Source organism: Gigantopelta aegis, chromosome 8 (genome assembly GCF_016097555.1).
Source record: "Gigantopelta aegis isolate Gae_Host chromosome 8, Gae_host_genome, whole genome shotgun sequence".
NCBI classification, from domain to species: Eukaryota; Metazoa; Mollusca; class Gastropoda; order Neomphalida; family Peltospiridae; genus Gigantopelta; species Gigantopelta aegis.
In genome coordinates, this window is record NC_054706.1 from 32,041,926 (window position 1) to 32,065,724 (window position 23,799).

At 37.1% G+C, this 23,799-nt stretch overlaps 1 protein-coding gene across 1 annotated transcript in view; it reads left to right on the forward strand.

Annotated features, from left to right (window-relative positions):
* Positions 1–23,799, forward strand: part of LOC121378267 (E3 ubiquitin-protein ligase MARCHF8-like) — a 38,343-nt gene that overhangs the window by 545 nt on the left and 13,999 nt on the right. Inside the window, exon 2 of the mRNA XM_041506348.1 lies at positions 19,920–20,243. Coding sequence (XP_041362282.1) covers positions 20,148–20,243 — 96 coding nt within the window. The 5' untranslated portion in view covers positions 19,920–20,147. The remainder of the gene's footprint in view (positions 1–19,919; positions 20,244–23,799) is intronic.

Genomic DNA, 23,799 nt, shown 5'->3' on the forward strand with positions numbered 1-23,799 from the left:
TTGTCTCCCCCCCCCCCCCCGTACATATTTACATATTTAATTACTGGCTAAGCAGTAACCTATTTTGTTTTACCATCCCCACCCCCTGTTTATTTCTATTAATAGTATTATGTTAATTTACTTTTAAATTAATAAATTTATTTTCAGAAAAATATCCATCTATCACTATCCACTCATAGTATTGATATAAAGAGGGAACCTCACCCTAGCCCTAAATTTAACATAGCTAGGGTTGAAATTGACTAAAATTCCTACCAAACATTTAATCCGGCAAACTATAAAATTTTGGTGGCACCTGAAACACATACTCTAACCCTAAATTTATCTCTGTCTTTTGAATTTAAAGGATATGAAAACTTGTTGTGTCCAGTAGGGGATCAACATGTATATTGCTTTAGAAGATGTACTCTCACAATGCTTGTTAAATATTATAATAAGAAAGAAGTGTTTTATTTAACGACGCACTCAACACATTTTATTTACGGTTATATGGGGTCAGACATAAGGTTCAGGACCACACAGATTTTGAGCCTTGCGGAGCACTCACTCATGTTTTGGAGTCGGTATCTGGATTAAAAATCCCATGCCTCGACTGGGATCCGAACCCATTACCTACCCAGTACCTGTAGACCGATGGCCTGCCACGACGCGACCGAGGACGGTAAATATTATAATAATGCAAGTCTTGTAATTATTTTATGAACGTAAAAGTTATGTTAAAAACTGTCATATCTGACTGAGGATACTTTATTTTGGTACTCTTTTAATATTGAGCATTATTGTTCAATAACAAAAAGAAAAAAAAATCTAAATAAACTATGATCTTGTTTGTATTTTTATCAATTTATAAGAACGTTTCAAACTTAATTATGAGGATTGTCTTGTTTTCTTTTAGGTTCATCTGGGTTTGAACAATTACATGTAAAAGCATAGCAAACTTTTGGATCAATGGCTTCGTTAGTTCAAACAGTTTGTGCATGTTGTTTTTATTCATATCACGATGAGCCTACATTTAAAAAAAAGAGAAAAAAGACAGTCCATAATTATATTGAAAAGCAGAGGAAGAAAAAAGGGTGTTTTTAAAAAACACCCCTAAGAAGTGTCTGGAAGGTTTTTATTGTCTGGCTTAGGTTACTGCAAACAGTAGGGTCTAGATTTCTCAGGACAGACCTCACTGGGTATGAATGCCAAATCTAGGTTTACAAAATGTAGTTACGCCTGGTTATGACATGAAAACCCCTTTGTGACAAACTGTACCGTGACAGATTTCTATGCTATAGATTGCCTAGCATTCTCTAGCATGAGAGATTTGTATGATATACCTGAATGTATTGTATATAGCAATTACCTGCAAATATTTTCAAGTTGGTACATGTATGATCAATTAAAAAATTACCTATTGAATCACGGTTACTCAGGAATCATGGTTTGAGACACTCTTTTGTTGTGGCATGTCTTTTCTCAACGATCTTCTTTCAAAGACACTGACCCTATATTAACTGGATGTTTTGGGGTTACTTTTATATTACGTAATACTTAAAACTGCTTGCGTAAATGATGAGTTTTGTCAAATCCATTGTGTTTTGGATTGTCATAAATGTTTGTAGTGGTTCCAAATGCATTGCATGTGATACAAACAAAAAGGTATATATATACCAGAAAAAGTAGCGAGAGTGTATTTAACTTAATTATCTAGTAATTGTTATTCAATGTTATGGTAACAAGGAATCATATTTAATTAGCTTACATTATTCTGGAAGAAAATCAAAATATATTTTGTAGTTTTAACTCACATTAAAGTGAGTGCATGTGCTCATATAAAAAGAACAATGACCTTTTTCATGACCTGTACTACAAGGCTTATTCCAAAGGTCAGTTAATTGATTGTTGTTGTCATTTAATTTTTAAAGTTTAAGCGATTTGCATGAAAGAAGAACAGATCCGATGATACCAAGACTTACTTGACATAACGTTGAACTATTACTGTAATAAACAATAAGTACGCTTTTTATGCTTTGTAATATTGTGACTAAGTACATCGTATGGTAAAATATGTGTGGTGGTTTTTTTTTTACAGATTTTTATTTTTTGGCATTTATTTTATTATTAGCCTACTACTGTAGCATTTACAATATCCATATTAAATGCACATGTGTGTGTGCTTCGTTTGTAGGAAGACAGAAACTTGCAAGGAAATCCTTTACTGTAGATTTTACCACCACCCCCTTTTGCATTGCCACTAATTTTATTTCAACCCTTTTGCATCACCACAAAGAGGAGTACAACTGCCTGACTAGTTTATATGCTACAGCATGTGCAATTCTACCTCTATTCTCTTTGTATTGCATTATTTTGTTTACATCAGAGACAATGCAAGTCAAACTGCATACTTTGGCTGTTCTAGCATTTTGTATTCACCCCTGTATTAAAAACTAAATTTAGTCTGTAAAATTTAATGGTAATTTGTAAAGAAACAGTTTTATTTATACTGGATTTCTTTTTTCAATTTTTTTTATTTGAGTTTCCTTTTGAAGCAAACGGACTATATACATACAGTGAGCACATGGCTATTATTCAACAAAGAACATTGAAATTTTGATTTTTACTGTGCAGTTAAACTTCAATGTGATAATTGAAGGGCTAGTTGAATTTGAGAAGGGCCATTAAGTTTTTTTTTCAACTTGCACTGCTGGCGACCATGGTTTTCATGTTAATTTTCAATCGTGTACCTACCAGCCTTATGTACGATGGCTGAACCATGACACCACTGAGTCTGGCATTCATTCAAGTTTATTTTCCCTCTCTATTGTGTTCATTTGACAAAATTTCTAATTTCTGGTAGCCCTAGTTTTAGAAAATGCTGAGATGTCTTTAAACAAATGTCTCTTTCCTTTCATGACATTACAGAATATTAGTACTTTCTTGCCTGGTTTTTTTAGCTTAATGTTAAATGAATCAGGGCTTTAGATCTCACTAATTTGGGCACACCAAGGACTTTTGTCTTTTCTGAGTGCAAGAAGGTTGTTTTAGTCCAGTACTGTCATTAACAGCTGCTGGAGAGTTTTCAGTATTCATAAATGCATTTCTAGTTATTTTAATCTAATTAAACTTAACATTTCAGTGCTTTTGAGGTGAAATATTTTGAGGTCAGCATGTTTGTACTTAATTTTGGCGTGATTATGTTGGGCACCATGTTTATTGCCTTGTGAATATGGTTGAAAAGAAACCATTCAAATTGTTTGCGAGTGTCCGTGACAAAACTGAACTGAATCCTTGCTTTGGGGTGGGGGGGGGGGGGGGGGGGGGGGGGGGGGGGGTGGAAGTAGCCCAGTGGTAAAGCATTCACTTAATGCGCGGTCAGTCTAGAATCGACCCATGAACCCATTGGGCTATTTCTCATTCCAGCCAGTATTCCACAACTGGTGTAACAAAGGCCGTGGTATGTACTATCCCGTCTGTGGGATGGTGCATATAAAAGATCCCTTGCTGCTAATCGAAAAGAGTAGCCCATAAAGTTTCCTCTCAATATCTGTGTAGTCCTAAACCATATGCCTCATGCCATATAACCGTAAATAAAATGTGTTGAGTGCATCATTAAATAAAATATTTCCTGCCATTCTTCCTTGCTTAGGCTAAACTCCCCAAAACTACTTTTATACATTTGAGCCCCAGACAATGTGCATTGAATGGTAAAGTTAAAAACGTGTTAGGCATACAGCAATCCTCAGCCATTAGGGTTACACTTCTCTGAGTTAGCCAGACCAAGCCACTTCCACTTAAGTGTTTGAAAAAACTAGCTTCCCATTAAACACGGACATGTCAGTGTGCCTGGGAATTAGATGCAATCTTGTATTTGCTAAAAACCGATCATGGAGATATGCCATATATGTGTAAACTGTGTAAATATTTGAAATTGATCTCGCTGAAAATTTGTTTGACCTTTATGATCATAATACACTAGTATTAAATGCCATTTGTGGTGCTTTGGATTCTGAAGGCATTTTCCATAAGAGATAATGGAACCATACCTAGGCTAAAGAGTGTGACTGAATGAATGTTTAACAACACCCCAGCACAAAAATACACACTGTCTATTGGGTGTGTCTGCCCGTCAGTGGAAAAGTTGGAAAAAAATTAACAGCTACTGCAGTGAAACCCCACAAAACCATCCCCTTTGTAAACTGGAATTTTCTCGAAACAGGACATTTTTCACACTCACTTGTTTAAATATTAGTACTGGACATAACCTCTCTAAACTGGATACCCCTTAAAACCGGATGCTTTACTCGGTGCTGTGGGTGTCCAGTTCAGAGGGGTTTCACTGTATTTAACATCCATTCTCTTTGAAAAACTTAAGAATTAAAATTTTCTTCTGAAGGTCTATATTTTCCACACCCCAACCTCACCCCCAAAATCCTGTATACTTGCTTGTATACAATAATGTGCTAAAAGACACACATACACAGAGACATACATATATATATATATATACACATGCACACACACGTTAAAGCTATTTTTGCTTACTTCATTAGAAGGTTCGATTTCAAGGCATTTCAATAAATGTTGCTCCTGGCCAATCATTTAATGCACAATACATCCTTTGTGCACTGGGTTCAAATAGCATTTTTATGGTTATATGCACAGGATTATATACATACATGCATAGCCAGCCTATTAATTTGCAGTGCTCAATACATTGTAGGACTGGAGCAGTTAGGTTTTGTGTGCATGCAGACTGTGTATTCCTTTACATGTAAATGGTGTCAATGTAGCTCAGAGAAATGGGAAGGAGTTGAATAATCAGGTCCCTGGGGGAAACCACTGCATTATTTCCTGTCCTAACCGGTTCTGTACATTAAGTATATATATATAAAGATTGTTTTGTTTGACGACATCACTAGAACACATTGATTAATTAATCATCGGCTATTGGATGTCAAATTTGGGTAATTCTGATACATAGTCAACAGAGGAAACCTGCTACATTTTCCCTAAATGCAGAAAGGTATCTTGTATATGCACTTTCCCACAGACAGGAAAGCACATACATATACCACAGCCTTTGATCACTTGTGGTGCACTGGTTGGAATGAGAGAAAAACCCATTCAGTTGAATTGATCCACTGAGGTGGTTTGATCCTGCATCGCAAGCACCTCAAACGAGCACCCATTTGACTGAGCTAAATCTCACCTCTCAGTATATACGACTGTTTAATTATGTTATACTGTCTATACATTCAGTATATATAAGATGAGTTATGTTATACTGTCTATACATTCAGTATATATAAGACTGTTTAATTATGTTATACTGTCTATACATTCAGTATATATAAGACTGTTGAGTTATGTTATACTGTCTATACATTCTGTATATTTAAGACTTGAATTATGTTATACTGTCTATACATTCAGTATATATAAGACTGTTGAATTATGTTATACTGTCTATACATTCAGTGTATATAAGATTATTGAGTTATGTTATATTGTATACATTCAGTATATAGTATACATTCAGTATATATAAGACTGTTGAATTATGTTATACTGTCTATACATTCAGTATATATAAGACTGTTGAATTATGTTATACTGTCTATACATTCAGTATATTTAAGACTTGAATTATGTTATACTGTCTATACATTCAGTATATATAAGACTTGAGTTATGTTATACTGTCTATACATTCAGTATATATAAGACTGTTGAACTATGTTATACTGTCTATACATTCAGTATATATAAGACTGTTGAACTATGTTATACTGTCTATACATTCAGTATATATAAGACTGTTGAACTATGTTATACTGTCTATACATTCAGTATATTTAAGACTTGAATTATGTTATACTCTCTGTTGAATTATGTTTGTTATTAGGAGGGTCCAGTTTTGAGAGGTTTCACTGTATTCACAAAGCTTAGACACCTGGGTTTAAGAAAAACGGGCTTGATAAATTGTCCATTGTTTCAGGGCTCAAACTTAAGAAGTTGTCGCTCATGGCAATTTAAAAACAAAATTGCTGTGGGTGAAATGGCCCACCGACGACATTTTAAAGCCTGCCAAATGAAAAAAAGAGACTTTTGCAGCAAATAAATGAGACTGAAATGTTATTTTGCTGTATGTACATATTTTAAAATGTTATATACTGGCAGCTAATGTACACCAGGTGTAAACATTTTGCCGTTATTGAGAAGCGTTTACCAGTGATGCTCCTGACCTACAGCAATTTATATCTCAATGATGGCAGCTAATTAAAATAATCCTTTAAAAATGGTTATCTACCGAAGCTGAAGTTTAGAATTTAAAAAATATTTTAAGCTTCAGATTTTGTGTCCTAGTTCCCCTGATATACTGTTTTTTGATTTTCTTTAGATCTTAATTACAGTCTTGGTCAAATTCAAATGCTGTAAACACGCAAGGGACATTGTGTAGCTGGGCTCTACAAGAGAATGTGACTGCCGAGGTCCAATATATGAGATTACATACAGGTGTACTGCAGAAAAAATGTTGGAAAATATGCTGGTACATGTAATTCAAATGTGGTTTTCCACATCATATTTCCCATTAGTTTTGGAAAATACCTTTCTTATATTTAATAAATATAAAGTGTACAATGATTACAAATAATACAGGTTTTAGCTGTTATGAGTTTAAAATGGTGATGAGACTGAGTTATATAACAGGCAGTTGGCAATATCTTTTGATGGGAAAAAAGACAAGTTTACTAAGACTTTGTTAGTTGACAATATCTTTTGATGGGGAATAGCACATGTTTACTAATATTTGTGAGTTACATTTAGGCAGTTGATGATATCCTTTGATGACAAAAAACACACATTTACAGTGATGTGTGAGTTATATACAGGCAGTTGACTATATTTCTTGATGGTGAAAACACTTGATTACTATGTGTGAGTTATATACAGGCAGTTGACAGTATTTTGTGATGGTGAAAACACTCGTTTACTATGTGTGAGTTATATACAGGCAGTTGACTATATTTCTTGATGGTGAAAACACGTGTTTACTATATGTGAGTTATATACAGGTGGTTGACTATATTTCTTGATGGTGAAAACACTTGTCATGTGTCATGTCATAGGGTTTTACATGCACATTCAGAACAAGCTGTTGTAGCGCACGCCTGTCGTAGGCACAAGAGCCGGCCTTGGCCGGCTCCTCCGTCCATGACAGGAAAGGTGGGGGGAGGGGAGAGGAGGGTGGGGGTGGTGGTGGTGCTATGGAATTTGAATGGAGCAGTTAAATACCAAAGAGAAACGGGTGCGCAATTTTGATTGAGGGAATTTGGCACAATTTTAAACGGTCGGTCGAAAGGTAAATGGCCGAGCTAATATAGGTTTTGATATTAGTGAATACAGAGTAGCTCGTTAATTTTAGACCTTTACAATGCTGTGGTGTCTCCCTAGGTTGCCCATAGGGCCCTTATAAAGGGCCTGACCGCTTCTGGTCGAGGCATCACCAAGTACCAAGTTATTACCAGCAGCAAGTATTGGGGGTTTGGGTGGGGGAGGCCGATATTCTTTTGTTCAGCTTCCCCCGGGTGCATTGCAGTTGTGTACTCGGAACGGTATTCTTTTGTCCGGTTCCTTATTAGAGTACGTGCTGGACCATTAAATTGTATACATATATGCACCGATCTAGGTACTTAGTTTGAAGAATTTTGATTCCCGCCCCCTGAATATAGGATTTTAGTAGGCTTACTTGGTTTGTCTTCAGGCTATCTGGATAGTTGGGTATCGGTTTTCCTGCATGTCTTTGCTTCTAGAACCCTAGTTGACTTACCTTAGTTAGCTAGGATGGAATGCATCAGTAATAAAAAAACAAAAACCCCCGAAAAAACCATGGTGCGGGTGCAGACAAATTTGTGCAGTTTATTTACAGTTAGGTGTAGTGGGGTTCTTGATCCGTGATTGGCTGGATTGGACCAATGAGAGTGCTGCAAAAAAATAGGCGATAATTAGTGGTGTCCTATCTTGGTTGATTATCTAATGATGTTGATTGGCTGGTTAATTAGCCAATTGGGTTACTGCAACTTCGATCCTGTCTTAGTGAGAAAGAAAGAAAGAAAAAATGAAAAAAAAAAAAAATAAATAAAAAAAAAAAAAAAAAAAAATAATAATGCGTCATTAGCGGGTGGTGTATGCCAGTTGTCAATCACGAGCTTCAGAACATGAACATATTTACAGTAGAATAATATGGTTATCGTGGTTAGGTCTGGATGGCATTGGCATATCTAGTGGTTATTAATCACTCGCTACCGTCCCGCCGTTAATCCCCAGGTTGGAGTGCCTGGTCGAGTGCTTAAGGTCGCTCTTCCATCCAAGGGATGTACAGGCGGGTAGTTTTGAGTAATTGTTAATTTATATTGCTAAATTTATGCCAGCTAATTTGGTTGAGTATATGCTTTTACTTTTGTCGTTTCACCGTTCTCCCCCCGGGTTGGAATACATGGTCTGTTCAAGTGCGTAGGGTGGATGTTCCACCAAGGGGGTCACAGATGTCACGATTCAAGCATTGTCATATCTAGTGGTTATTAAATCATTCGCTACCATCCCACCATTGATCCCCGGGTTGGAGTGCTTGTTTGGTCGAGTGCTTAAGGTCGCTCTTCCGTCTGAGAGATGTACAGGTGGGTGGTTTTGAGTAATTGTTAATTTATTGCTGAATTTGTGCCATCTAATTTGGCTAGGTATATGCTTTTACTTTTGTCGTTTCACCGTTCTCTCCCCGGGTTGGAATACGTGGTCTGTTCGAGTGCGTAGGGTGGATGTTCCATCCAGGGAGTCACGGGTGTCACGAGTTAAGCAGCGTATTAATTACTTATCTTAATTATAGATCGCCACCTTCCCTCTGTTGGTCCCCCGGATTGGAGTGCATGTCGATCGAGTGCAGAAGGTCGCTCTTCCCTCTGGGAGACGTACAGGCGGGTGGTTGCGATCATTTTCTAATTTTAGTTTTTAACTTTATGACTGTCAGGAGCCCGATAGGTGTGCTACGGTTTCCCATCCTGCCTGCGATCAGTCGGGTTGGTGGTCCGCGTCGACCGAACGCTGGCAAGGCGGGCAGTACGTGGCACTTACAGTTTTGGTTTGGTGGACTGGACGAATTGATATACTGCTTTGAAGGTTTTATGTTTTAGATATTTATCAGGGTTAAGTAAAAAGTTAGGTGTAATTGGTTTATTGTGGTTGGCTTCAGTTATTGATTCTATCATTAGTTTTCTCTGGCTGTTGTGTAGCGTGCAATCCAGGAGATAGTGTTTCATGTCTTCCCGGGTGCCACACTCACAGTCAGGGTTTTTATTGGTGAAAGAGCAGCTGTTGAGCTGCGAAGATTTACCTATGCGCAATTTAGTAATTATAGAGTTGACTAGTGGTTTGATGTTATAGTGCCATGTATTGGTTGTTAGGTCCCAGTTGGCCTGCCATTGATTAATGTAGTGTCTTCTTGCTTTTGACATTAGTTCTGATATTCCTAAAGGTAGTGCTGTCATTTTGCTAGTGATTGAAAGTGCAGTTTTGGCTCCATAGTCAGCTGTTTCATTGCCAATTATACCTATGTGAGCTGGGACCCATTCGAATACTACTATTAAATTAAGCTGGTTTAGTTCATGAAGTTTATTGTGGATGGTTGCGAGGATATCTGGCCTGGTAGATTTATTAGTTTGAAGTGATTGGATAGAGCTAAGACTATCTGAAAAAATAACGCTTTTAGAGTATTGTTTAGTTTTAATCCAGATTAGGGCTTCATAGATGGCTATCAGTTCTGCTGTATAGACTGATAGATTATCTGACAGCTTGGCGTATTTAACTAATTTAGAGTGTTTAGATATTTTTTCTTCAACTACTGCGAAGAACCATCCGTGTAGATATGGATGTGCTCAGGGTAATTTTCGTTGGCTGCGGCTTCGAACAGGATTTTCTTAAATGGTGAAAATGGAGTTGAATCCGTAGCTTGTTTAATTAGATATGGTGTGTGGCACTCGACTGGCTGATTGATATGGTATAGTGCCACTGGCGTGTTATCTATACCTACTTCTATTTCTATTTTACTAGCTTTAGTGGCAAAAGAATCATTAAGATTTTGATTGGTTTTGAATACTAGTCCTGGTTTAGCTATGATAGGAGTGAGTTCCTGAACTGGGTGATCTAGTTTAAGAGAGTGGATTTTTAGATGATAATTAAGATGTTGAATATTGCGACGATATTTCAGTGGCATAATGTTAAACTCAACTTCTAAGCTCTGTCTGCTGGTATTTGATGGAACTTTAGCTATGATTCTAAGAGCTTGGTTTTGAATAACATCTAATTTATGTAACAGTTTGGGGGCGGCGCAACTATAGGCTTGGGCTCCATAATCGATTCTGGAGAGTATGCATGGTTTACAAAGCATTGCCTCTGTTTGCGCTCCCCAACTGGTACCTGAGATGGCTCTTAACAACTTTAGAATATTTTTTGAGTTCCTGACTATGTCATTGATATGGTCACTAAGGTTAGTTTTGAGTCAAAAGTTATACCTAGAAATTAAAATTTTTTGACTCTTGGAATTATTTTATCACCTGATTTAAGTTGGTGATTATCTGATTTATTGACTTTATTAAAAAGCATATAGACAGTTTTAGTTTCTGATAGTTTAATGCCCCAGTCCAGGGCCCATTTGTTAAGTCTATTCATATCACCTTGCATTAGGTGAAATAAATTAGTGGTTGTATTGCCTGTGCGCCAGATGGCGCAATCATCGGCAAATAGTGCTGTGTTTAATGGCGTGGTCGTTTTTGTTTTTCCTTTAGCATTAAGTGCTTTAGTTATGTCATTAATAAAAATGTTGAATAAGGTTGGTGAGAGGACCGAACCTTGTGGTATGCCATTAATTATTTCGGTTCTATCTGAATAGTGACCGTTCACTCTAACTGAGATTGATCTATTATGGATGAAATTGTTGATAAAATTAAACATATTACCTTTAATACCGTTACTCTGTAGTTTATTTAGTAGACCTTGACGCCATACCATATCAAAAGCTTTTTCAATATCTATGAATATTGTTAAAACCGTATGAGATTTTCGAAATGCATCATTAATACTATTTTGTAATCTATTTGATCTATTGTTGAATGTTTAGTTCTAAATCCGCTCTGTACATTAGTTATTACATGTAGGTTATTTTTGAGTAGGTAATTGTTGAGTCGTTTATTGATAATAGTTTCTAAGGTTTTGCACATGTGGGACGTGAGTGTTATCGGTCTATAACTCCCTGGGAGGGAATGGTCTTTTCCCGCTTTAGGGAGACTAAAGCATTCTGCATGTTTCCACGCAGTGGGCATTTGACCCTCCCTCCAGATTCGGTTAAAGAGCGATAACACTACCTTTAGAGATACATCTGGCATATGCTTGAGTATTGTTTAACTTATTTGATCAGGCCCGGTGGCAGTACTTTTTTTTAGCTTTAAGAGCTGTTTTTACTTCTAACATTGTTATCGGTTTATTAAATTCTAAATTATCAGTAGTTGGGTGATTTGCTGTTTTAGTATCATTAGTTGGTAGAGAGTTACCTGTCTTAAGTTTCTCAAAAAAATTGTTTAGGAAAATGTTCGTTGCTACTGTTTTTACTGAAAGTTTTACTGATACGGTCGGCCTTTTGTTTATTAGTAGTTGCTGTTTTATGTTTTTGAAGGACTGTGGAATTAGCATGTTGTCCTTGAATAACCTTAATTTTTTTCCACATTTCTCTAATAGATGTTCTATTGTTAATTTCACCGCAAAATTTATGCCAGCTGGCTTGTTTAGCATTGATGATAAGCTTACCTACTTCGTTTTTGGCTATTTTATATTTAGTGTGATAGTCTTGTTTCCCTGTTTTTTTATAAAGTTTAAGCATCCTGTTCCTAAAGCCGCATTTGGATTTAATTTCGTCCATCCACCAGTTAACTGGTCTATTTTTATTGAAGGGTTTAGTTTTAGGAATATTCTTTTCAGCTATTTCTATTATTTTATTAGTAAGTTTATTAGTGGTGTCGTCAATGTTTAGGCTATTTTCTAACTTAATTTTGCTACAGTCGCTTGTAAAGCCAGCCCAGTTAGCTTTATTAAATTTAAATTTAGGTATAAATTTTTCTTCTTCTGTATAAGTAGTATTACATTTATAGCTGGTTAGAATGGGGAGGTGGTCGCTATTGAGAGCTTCTAACACCTCCCATTGGGCGTTTGCACCTATATTGTTAGAGGTGATGGTTAGGTCGATGGCGGATGTGCCCAGATAATCGTGGATAAAAGTAGTACTGCCATCGTTGAGACATACTAGACTGTGTGTATTAATGAATTCCTCTAGTATGTCTCCCTGTGCGTCGGAGTGCAGACCTCCCCACAGTGTGCTATGACAATTAAAATCTACAAGAATTAAGTTATTGTTTGAGTTTATGAGTTGATTGTAATCTCTTAACGTTAGTTGATTATGGGCTGTTCCTGGTGGGCTATGAACATTGATGATATCAATAGGCATTTTATCGTTTTGTATAGTAAGTCCTAGGACTGCTAAGTTTTTATTAATAGAATCATATTTAATTTTGGTATGCGGTATGGTATTTTTAATTAGAGTGGCTATTCCACCTCTGGTACTATTTTCTCTATTTTTATAATAACTTGTATATCCTGGAATTTTAAATACTTTATTTATTTATTTTTTATCTTTAGTGCCAATTCCTAGCCAAGTTTCTTGCAGGCAAATTATATCTGGCTTGATGTTGCTAGTGCTAATGAGTTGAATGAGATTGGCACCATGTCCCATTGAATGGAGGCCTTTAGCGCTCCACTGGAGAACGCTAAGGCCCTTATTTCCTATGTTTGAATTATTAGCGGGGGCGTATGGAGACTTGTCTCTCGTGACGCTGGCCCGATGTTTTTTACGTTTTTAGTTATTTTTAGATTTAATTAGGTTAATTTTTGGGGGTAATTAGGCTAGCTTTAAATGTTGATATCTCCTGTACTAGAGTTTGAATGATGGATTTGAGTTCAATAACTTCTGACGGTGAGTTGGTTTTTAGTTTTTCTGCATAGGAGCAGTTTTGATTAACTGTAGGAACTGACTTAACGCTAAAAGTGTTTTGGTTGACTGGTTTATTTGTTTGTTCGCTAGTTCTGTTTAATTTGCGAAGTGCCTTCTGGTAGTGGTGGCATCTGGTGTCGTGAGCCATGTGCCGGCTAAGGCAGTTAGGGCATTGCACAGGTCTGGTACAGGGTGAGTTGCGTGACGATAAACACTTGTTTATTATGTGTTAGTTATATACAGGCAGTTGACAGTATTTTGTGATGGTGAAAACACTCGTTTGCTATGTGTGAGTTATATACAGGTGGTTGACTATATTTCTTGATGGTGAAAACACTTGTTTACTATGTGTGAGTTATATACAGGCAGTTGACTATATTTCTTGATGGTGAAAACACTTGTTTACTATGTGTGAGTTATATACAGGTGGTTGACTATATTTCTTGATGGTGAAAACACTTGTTTACTATGTGTTAGTTATATACAGGCAGTTGACTATATTTCTTGATGGTGAAAACACTCAAGTTTTCTATAAGACTGTAGGTAGTTCTGTTTGTATTTTGCATTAGTGACAAATATTACAGGATTGAAAAAAGAGACTGCATCTTTAAGTGATCCACCTATTTAACAATATGAACAATAGACCGGCTTTAAAAATATATCAAGCCTTGACCATAACATTTTTCAATCGTAGCATGTTGGGTTTTTCAAACCTGGTTTCCCTCAGACAAAAAATGGTACTAGTATTGTTTAGGTGGTTTTTTTAAAGTAGAAAAAAGAAAAGACACACATAGATTGATACACACACAATTCTGTAAAAAATTATGCTACATTTTTTTTCCATCTGTGGTTTGGCGTAGAGAGCAGTTAACATCAGTGAGTCTACTCATATCATGAGGGTGCACACACAAACATCTTTAATCCAAACATAGCAAATTTATCATCTCTTGTGACTGTAGATCGAATTAGTTTATAGGTAAAAAAATCTTATAGTCCACCAGATTGCCAGCTTTGGGAATTTGCTAGTCCAATATAAATTGTGGTAGCCAGAGCCCCCAAGCCTGCTGTTGAGGTTGTGACCTGTAATTTTAATAAGTTGGTCAGTCAGTTAGTCTGTTATTTTTGAAAAAAACAGAGAAAACAAAAAGAAAGAATGAAAGTAAAAAATAAAACAGAAATTGATTATCTCTGATTTCATTAGATGAGTCAGGACAGGTTACAGTAAATTATGGGTCTATTAATTCATCATGTATGCTGTTCATTTATCCAAGTTATGTAAATCTAACTTCCAAGTTTAGGTCTGAGCTCATACTTTTGAAACAGAAAACATTTATGAAGGGACAGGCTGATTGTTCTGAGTGTGTGTGTGTCTCTAAGACATTGAAGCAAACCTTTCAAAAAAGTATCTTGGTGTGTATAGGTGGACGAATGTGACTTTTTTCACTACCAATCGAGAACTTAAGATAACTACAGTAACTATATATAGATCTGTTTCTTTTCAAACTACAAATCAAGAGATTAATTCAGAATATACAGTAACCACATGTAGTTTTAAAGTATGTAATTCTGCTTTGTAAGCTTAACAAAGGATTAAATGGGATTGTGGTGTGTCCTGCTGTGAAATTGTGGCCGTTAATTAATTGAATAGGAAAACCCATCTTTTCATCATTCACAATGTTCACTGTTAAACAACTTGGCAATTGAATGTTTGAAAATCTTTAAAGGGTTTGGTCAATATTCATTGTTCAGGTCTCTTAGAATGATAATTTTCTTTGCTCATCGCTCATGCAAATTTAATTTTGTCTAACCTATTTTTCGTTCACGCATTAAATTTAGGATATCATTTACATGGACATAATGGGTTACACTGAAAGGAACTAGGTTACCTGAATTTATTATTGCATAATTCTCAGAGGCCTGTTATTTGCACAAAATAGCTCAGAGAAAAAATGGAATGTGGTGAAAAAGTATTAAAAAGAAATGGAGTTTATGCTTAAAGGGTAGGTACGTACATTAGCTGATAAAGTAAATATACAATTTTTTTTTTTTTCAGTAAGTTGCAGCAATGAATTTAAACATTAGAACATGTATTTAGAGGTGTATTAAATAACATTCAGGACTTTTGATTCCAAATTTTTTGTTATAACCCAATCCACAATTTTAATAGTGAATTAGTTGATTGGCCAGTGTTATCTAATACATATTTAGTTTTATGTAACCGGGTACATTGAATTAAAAAAAAAAAAGATTAAAAAGAAATCATGGTTGTAATTTGTATTGAAAAAGGTTGGTTTTCTCTCTGCCTCTCTGTCTCTGTCTCTCTCTCTCTGTCTCTCTCTCTCTCTCTCTCTCTCTCTCTCTCTCTCTCTCTCTCTCTCTCTCTCTCTCTCTCTCTCTCTCTCTCTTTTCAAATAGCCATAGTTATTGATTATTAGAATTTGTTTTGGAAAGCTTAGCTTTTTCAATAGACTTTACAAGCTACAGCATATAACATGTGTCATAAGTATGTTACAGCAAATCAATAGTGGTGTGTGTTGTTAAACTGAATATTTTTTGTTTTATAAACGTGTGTGTGTGTGTGTCTCTGTGTGTGTGTGTGTGTCTCTGTGTGTGTGTGTGTGTGTGTGTGTGTGTGTCTCTGTTTGTGTGTGTGCGCACGCTTCACATCTTGAAAAGCTTTCAACCCTATTACACATGTTTGCTACATGTATGCCACAGAGTATGCAGATCATTGACTTGAAACTGAGACCTCTCTTTTGAAATGGAGATTGCATACTTTCACAGGCTTTTCAAGCATTGAAAACCATTGTAGGTTTTTCTTTGTTGTTAGCCTGTTGTAATCAAATATATATACATATACACATCTTGTTTTGAGAACAAATAACGTACTACATTAGTGTTCAGTTTATGATTTATTTATTTTTATGACATTACTGCCATTTCTTTGATCATGCATGGGAAAATATCTGAATTTTATGTAAAAGTGAAAGTTTGTTTTGTTTTAATGATACCCCTGAATATCACATTGATTTATTAATCATCGGCTACTGGATGTCCAATGTGAAATGTATGCAGTACTATTGTGATCACATGTAATTATGTATGCATATGTTTGAATATTTAAATTGAACATGAACACTCGTGTCACAGACCGTACTGACAGGCACAGATGCTGATTGTTCTAGGGAGGGCCACCTGCAGTCCAGGAACTAGAGTGCTCGCCTGAGATACTTTCTTTGTCAGATCAAATCCATCAGTGGATCCATTCTCTGTTTGGGTTTTTCCCCATTCCAACCAGAGCCCCATGACTGGTATATCAAAAGCTGTGGTATATGCTGTCCTGTCAAAGGGAAAGTGTATATAAAAAATCCTTGCTGCTAATAGAAAAATGTGTTTTTTTTCGAAGATAGTAAAAAATTACCAAATGTTTGACATCCAGTAGTGGACGATTAATAAAGCAATGTGCTCAAGTGGTGTCATTAAACAAACACAAACTTTAACTTTTAACTTTATGCTAAAGTAAATTAATATGCAATATATCGGTAATCGTGCCCACTTCCACCATAACCCACCCACCCCATCCCCCCAGCTAACTAAGATATAATATCTCACCCTTTGACTAAAAAGAAATTTATTACATTCATCCATTATAAATATTATGTTAAACACAGGATTTTCAAGAGAGGTGGGTGTTCACAGCTCCCTTCCCCCGCCCCCCACCCAGTCCTCATCGTAGTTCTGCACCTGATCAAGTACACACAGTTTTGCCTTACTGGCATGTAGCTACAGAACATGGAAGAAGATAATTGTATTTTTTTTTACTCAGCTGTCTCCACAATCAGTTGAGCTTTGCAAATGCGTGAATGTAACGTGACAGTGGTATTCCATTATACACACACACAATGAAGATCTTGTACACAGAACAGACAAAGCATTTGTAATTACAGTGATTGTTTGATTTTATAAAATTGTTATTTTCAAAAATGGAATTATCAAGGGTGAGTAATTTCTCTCCTACATGTGTATCTATTTTTTTCTCTCTCTTTGTCCAGGCTATTTGTTCCAGGAGCTAGATGGCATTCTGCAGTAGTTAGAATCTAATGGTTGTACTATACCAAATGAAATTTCATAGGTGACAATGTTAACGTGGTTAAAAACACTATATGCAATATATAAACCAAACTATAACACATAAATTTATTATCCATATGGTTCAACATAACCGAGTTAATAATAATCATACGAAGCACACTTTTAATAACAAGTGTTAAATGACATAATTTTGGGAAGCAATGTCATAACATGATGTTGCTTCTCCAGTCCTACATGCACCTCAGACTGTGCATTTGAAATATGATGTCATTTCGTCGTCTCCTTCTAGTTGTGGCTGAAACATTTTGAGTTGGGTCATGTTATTGAACACTCAATATATGTACACTCCAACCCCACCCCTAAAGTATTAACTGTAGAAAGTGCAAGTCCAAACCTTTCATGCATGGCTCTGACATTTTTGCTATAACCAGCATCCATTTTGTTGTCCCTTTAGGTGTGGATTGATTGCCCTCTGTTTACTCAGAGGTTTTCATCCAAACTACATGACTGGTACATGATTTTCGTTTCATTTCAACTTATTTTTGTGCTTATATCCAATTAAGTTCAAGCACGCTGTCCTGGGCACACACCTCAGCTATCTGGGCTATCTGTCCAGTGTTGTTAGTGAGAGAGAAAAGAAGGTGTAGTTGTCTTACACCTACCCATTGAGTCGTTAAAATTTGCTCTGCATGGGTTGGAGCTGGTACCGGGCTGTGAACCCTGTACCTACCAGCCTTATGTCCGATGGCTTAACCACTGCGCCACCAAGGCTGGTCTGGTGCATGAAAGCCAGACCGTGTGCTTTAAGGGGAGCTTTCCCTCTGGCTCCCCATCACTTGGCTCAGACTATAGTCCTTTCTTTTCCTTGTTTTTAATGTCCCCTTAGCCTGCCAGAGAGTAAAATGGGTATTCAATTCAATTCAATTCCATAGCGCCATACCCAAAAATTTCTTTCTGGCAGAAACACTGGCAAGTGAATTAAAATTTTATTACAAAAGGATTAAATATCAATGCTCGAAAATATAGTTGGGAAATGTAGTAATAATCTAAGTTAGGGAAGCAATTTGTTTTCATGACCAGATCTATAAAGGCCACAGTATGTACTATCCTGTCTATGAGAAAGTGCATACTGTGAAATTCTTTATTTTCATGGGCATACATTTATATCGTTTTTTCTAAAATATAAATTTCATTAGTACCTAAAAAAAATTCATTAAAAAGCTAGTATCATAGATTTGTATTATATGTGTACATGTACATTTGTATTATATTTTCATTCTGTTCTTAAAATTGTTGACTTCACTAGTCCATGAATTACATGAAAATAAAACCACTACAAACAAAAGTGATTATCTCAGTATATAAAAGATCCCTGGCTGTTACATCTGTAGGATCAGTGGCGTATGTAGCAAGTTCGACCAATACTAGGAAATGGTAGATACCAAATCATTAGCTTACATGTGTGTATTATCAGTATATTGAGTCTGCATGGAAACCTAGTTACATCACACAATATCTCCAAGAATATAAGGTACTTCAGAATATTCATTTTAAGTCCAAAACTAACCCTAACCTTAATCCGAAGCCTGATATTCAGACTGAACAAATATATTGAGTGCACTGAAATTATAAATTGTAGCCGAACTATTTTAAGACTGCACCATATCGATCATTCTTTACATATGAATCCCATTTATCTGATGAATATGTCCATATCTGATTTTAATATTATTCATTATTTAACCAACACTGTATTCAATTTGTGACTTGACATTATTGATTAATGTTATAAAACATCGACTGCTCATTGTTTAAGTTTCTATAAGATATTTTGATATATTTCCAGAAATTTAAATTACTTTAGTAACATGGTTTATGCGGATTACATTTACATTAGCATGTTTTCTAACTGGCCCAGATTATAATGGTAATATTATATTCTCTAGCTGGTTGTAATTTTTTGAGTAAAGTTTAGTTGGCCGTTTAGCATGGTGACCATGTACATGTAATTCATGGGTTGAATGGATCCACCAAGGTGTTTGAATCCTGTGCTTGCAAGCACCTCGGGAGAGCTAAATCTTGTCTCCTTCCCATGGGACCGGCCTCGGTGGCGTCGTGGTTAGGCCATCGGTCTACAGGCTGGTAGGTACTGGGTTCGAATCCCAGTCGAGGCATGGGATTTTTAATCCAGATACCGACTCCAAACCCTGAGTGAGTGCTCCGCAAGGCTCAATGGGTAGGTGTAAACCACTTGTACCGACCAGTGATCCATAACTGGTTCAACAAAGGCCATGGTTTGTGCTATCCTGCCTGTGGGAAGCGCAAATAAAAGATCCCTTGCTGCCTGTCATAAAAGAATAGCCTATGTGGCGACAGCGGGTTTCCTCTAAAAACAGTGCCAGAATGACCATATGTTTGACGTCCAATAGCCGATGATAAGATAAAAAATGAATGTGCTCTAGTGGCGTCGTTAAATAAAACAAACTTTACCTTCCCATGGAACCAAGTAAAACGTCTTCATTTAAGGGGTTTCCAGTTTAGAGAGGTTCTGTTTTGTGCTGATATTTAACCAGGGACCGTAAACAAATGCCACATTTTGAGGGAATTCCACTTTACAGAGTACAGAGTCTGGTCTTGAGGGGTTTCACTGTATAAGAATTATTTCAGAAATTTATCAAAATTTGAAATACAATTCTTAAATATATCTCGATACGGATCGATCTCCATATTTATGGTATTTCTTTCTTTTCAGAAAGCCTGCTGTTGTCTATAGTTACAGTAGATCGGCCCATCCTTCGTTTCTCTGAGGTGATGTCCAGGTATTGTGGTTGTTGTGTGCTGGATACACCATATGTGTGAATGAGCTTACCGTCACTTGGCATTGTGGATCACACATACATGTACTAACCAAGACGTCATACACCATACTTTGAGCATATCTACAGACTACTTACCAAATGAAGTCAGTCGGATTCACAACATGCCTATACAGCAGATCACTGTGCGGCCATCTTTAATCATGAAGGATCGAAAAAGTAACTCAAATTGTTGTAAGAACAAAGAAGAAACAACAAAAGTAAGTTCATGTGTTACGTAGAGTTTTAGAGACAGTTATAATAAAAAAAGATTTTGTTATATCTGCTATTGTTTAAAAATTTAGTTCATACCTGACCTGCCTACCTATAGGTCAAAGGTCATGGTATGTGCTTTCCTGTCTGTGGGAAAGTGTGTATAAAAGATCCTTTGCTGCATTAGAACAAATGTAATGGGTTTTCTCTGATGACTATGAGTCAGAATTACCAAATGTTAGACATCCAATAGCTGATGAGTAATTCATCAATGTGCTCTATTGGTGGTGTTAAACAAAATAAACTTTCTACCCAGGTTTTTTTGTACATAGTTTTAAGCCCAAGTATGCCAGCACCAGAAATTAATTTTATAAAAAAAAAAAAACCCCACGAAAATATAAATTGTGATAATTTAAAAGAAAAGAAAAGGGAAATACAAATTGTATAAAAGAAAAAAAAAACCTTTAAAAAGATACCTACAAATGTAGAATGTGATCATAGTCTTTAAGGTTGTCATTGTACTGCAAAACGAATTAATTGTTTTAGTATCAGACTCCAGATTGTATTTTCTGTAATTTCATTTTATGTGTGTAGATTATATTGTCATAGTTTTGTTCCCTGGAATCCCTAAATAGAAACTCTTGGCTAGGCAGGTTTGCCATACTTTCGTTTCATTTCAACTTATTTTCGTGCTTACCGGGTATAACCAATTACGGTTCAAGCACACTGTCCAGGGCACACACTTGAGCTATTTGGGCTGTATGTCCAGGACTGTGGGTTAGTGGTTAGTTGTTAGTGGTTAGTGATAGAGAAGAGGGTGTAGTGGTCTTACACCTACCCATTAAGTCATTAAAACTTGCTTTGGCTGGGAGCTGGTATTGGGCTGTGACCCCAGTACCTACCAGTCTTATGTCCGATTGGTTTAACCACAACACCTCCAAGGCCAGTTGCCATACTTATTGTGGGTCTTAGTGTTCCTGGTATGTGTTTATAACATTTTTAAATGACTACATTGAAAAACCCCATTAATTACATTGTTAAATATGGGTATACATTGATCTTGGGCTTTCCTATTTCAGTAGTGACATTTAACTCTATATTAGTTGCCATAACAATAGTGCCAGATGATAGAAATTGTACAAAACACACTTTGATCAATGCTAATTTTTACTTTATAGTTTCTACAGTTTTCACAATGTCAGGTCTATGGCCAAATGCAATTAGTTGTATGTTCGATTCCATCTATTTTCAGACAGCTTTCACCCATTTTAGGACTTGAAATAGGAAATAAATATGGCATGCTATTATTTTTATAAAAATAGTTGGCCAAAAGGAAAAAATATGGCAAAATGCAAGTAGTTGTATGTAGGATCCACCTATTTTCAGACAGCATGCACCCATTTCAGGACTCGAAATAAGAACTAAAATATGACCATGCTATTATTTTAATAAAAATAACAGGCCAAGAGGAAAAAACCCCAGCTTGTTGGAAATAAGACTGCATGGGGTAAGTAAAGGGTAAAGGGGAGGGTTTGGGATAGTGTATGAAACATCAGGACCTCTGAGATGTATTTTAGAGCATTATGGAATTAAAATATAACAGAATCATGGGCTAAGTAACAGATGAGATAATTATATGTAGTGTATACAATGAAACCTTGCAAAACTGGACACTCTGTAAACTGGAATTCTCTTAAAACCAGATGTGTTTCACGGTCTCCTTTTAAATATCAGTACAATAGAGAACTTCTCTAAACCGGATACCCCTTAAACCAGACTTTTTACTTGGTCCTGAGTGTGCCCAGTTTAGGGGGGTTTCACTGTATATCTTTCTCTTGTAAAATGACATGCAGTCTTTGGTTGTTTTAGCAGGTGAATTTCTATTTCATCAACTAGCTCTAAAAATGGACTGCTTTTCACTTTTTGCAGGCCACTATTTGGAGCCTTGCATTTACATATCATTCTGCTTAAAACTTCAAACTACAGTAGGATATCATGGAGCCATCCCTAGAATGTTTGACATAATTTTGCACAAAATATTCCATGTTGCAGGGATTCTAGAATTTAAAAAAAAAAAACCCATTAGCCATGGGATCAGTGATTAAAATGTTTTACTAGCCACAATTAAAAATTCACTAGCCCTACTTTACTTTAATTAAGTTAATACAATTTTACTAAATAATAGTAATAATCAGCTATGCCACTTAAAGAGGGAGATAGAGCTTAAAAATATTAACACTGGGGGTTGGATAGGGGCAGGATATACATATACTCTTCAAAAAAAGAAACGCAAAAGGGTACAAATGGGTTATAACTCCGATTTTATGTTTCCTACCGGTTCATGCTTTGTGAATATAAGGTCATTGCATGTCCCAAACACATTCCCACGGTTACATTCGATAAAACGCAGCTACTGTACAATAAAGTTCCAAAATGTGAATATTCGCAAAAACGCAGCCACGTGCAAACCATGTCACCACTGCACGTGCGTTGTCTGCACGTGCAACATGAACACCGACAGTATAAAAGTGCAGGGTGTTCGCTTGCCTGGCCTCTGTATCTGGCCGACAGTTGACAATCCAGGACATGCCACGTCTCAGTGAACCGCAGAGAAACAATGCCATCGGCCGACTAGACGCAGGCGAATCCAGAACGGCCGTTGCCAGGGCATTCCATGTGTCCCCAAGCACCATCTCCAGACTGTGGGACCGTTACCAGCAACATGGATCAACACGTGACCTCCCTAGATCCGGTCAACCACGGGTCACTACCCCCGGGCAGGACCGCTACATCCGGGTACGCCACCTTCGGGAACGATTGACTACTGCCACCTCCACAGCCGCAGCAATACTAGGTTTGCGCAGGATATCCGACCAGACCGTACGGAACCGCCTACGTGAGGTAGGAATTCGTGCCAGACGTCCAGTTCGAGGTGTCATCTTAACACCACAACACCGTCGACTCCGACTGCAGTGGTGCCAGATTCATCAACAATGGCATCAACTGCGATGGAGACAGGTGTGGTTCAGTGACGAGTCCCGATTTCTGATCCGACGTCATGATGGGAGATGTCGCGTGTATAGGCGTCGTGGTGAACGTTATGCGGCAAACTGCGTGCAGGAAGTGGACAGATTCGGCGGGGGTAGTGTCATGGTGTGGGCAGCCATCTCACACACTGGCAGAACTGACCTGGTCCACGTGCAGGGCAACCTGAATGCACAGGGCTACATTGACCAGATCCTCCGGCCACATATCGTTCCAGTTATGGCCAACGCCAATGCAGTGTTCCAACATGACAACGCCAGGCCTCACACAGCACGTCTCACAACGGCTTTCCTACAGAACAACAACATTAATGTCCTTCCTTGGCCATCGATATCACCGGATTTGAACCCAATTGAGCATCTATGGGACGAGTTGGACCGACGCCTCCGACAGCGACAACCACAGCCCCAGACCCTGCCCGAGCTGGCAGCAGCCTTGCAGGCCGAGTGGGCCACCATCCCCCGGGACGTCATCCGTACTCTGGTTGCTTCAATGGGCAGGCGGTGACAGGCAGTTGTC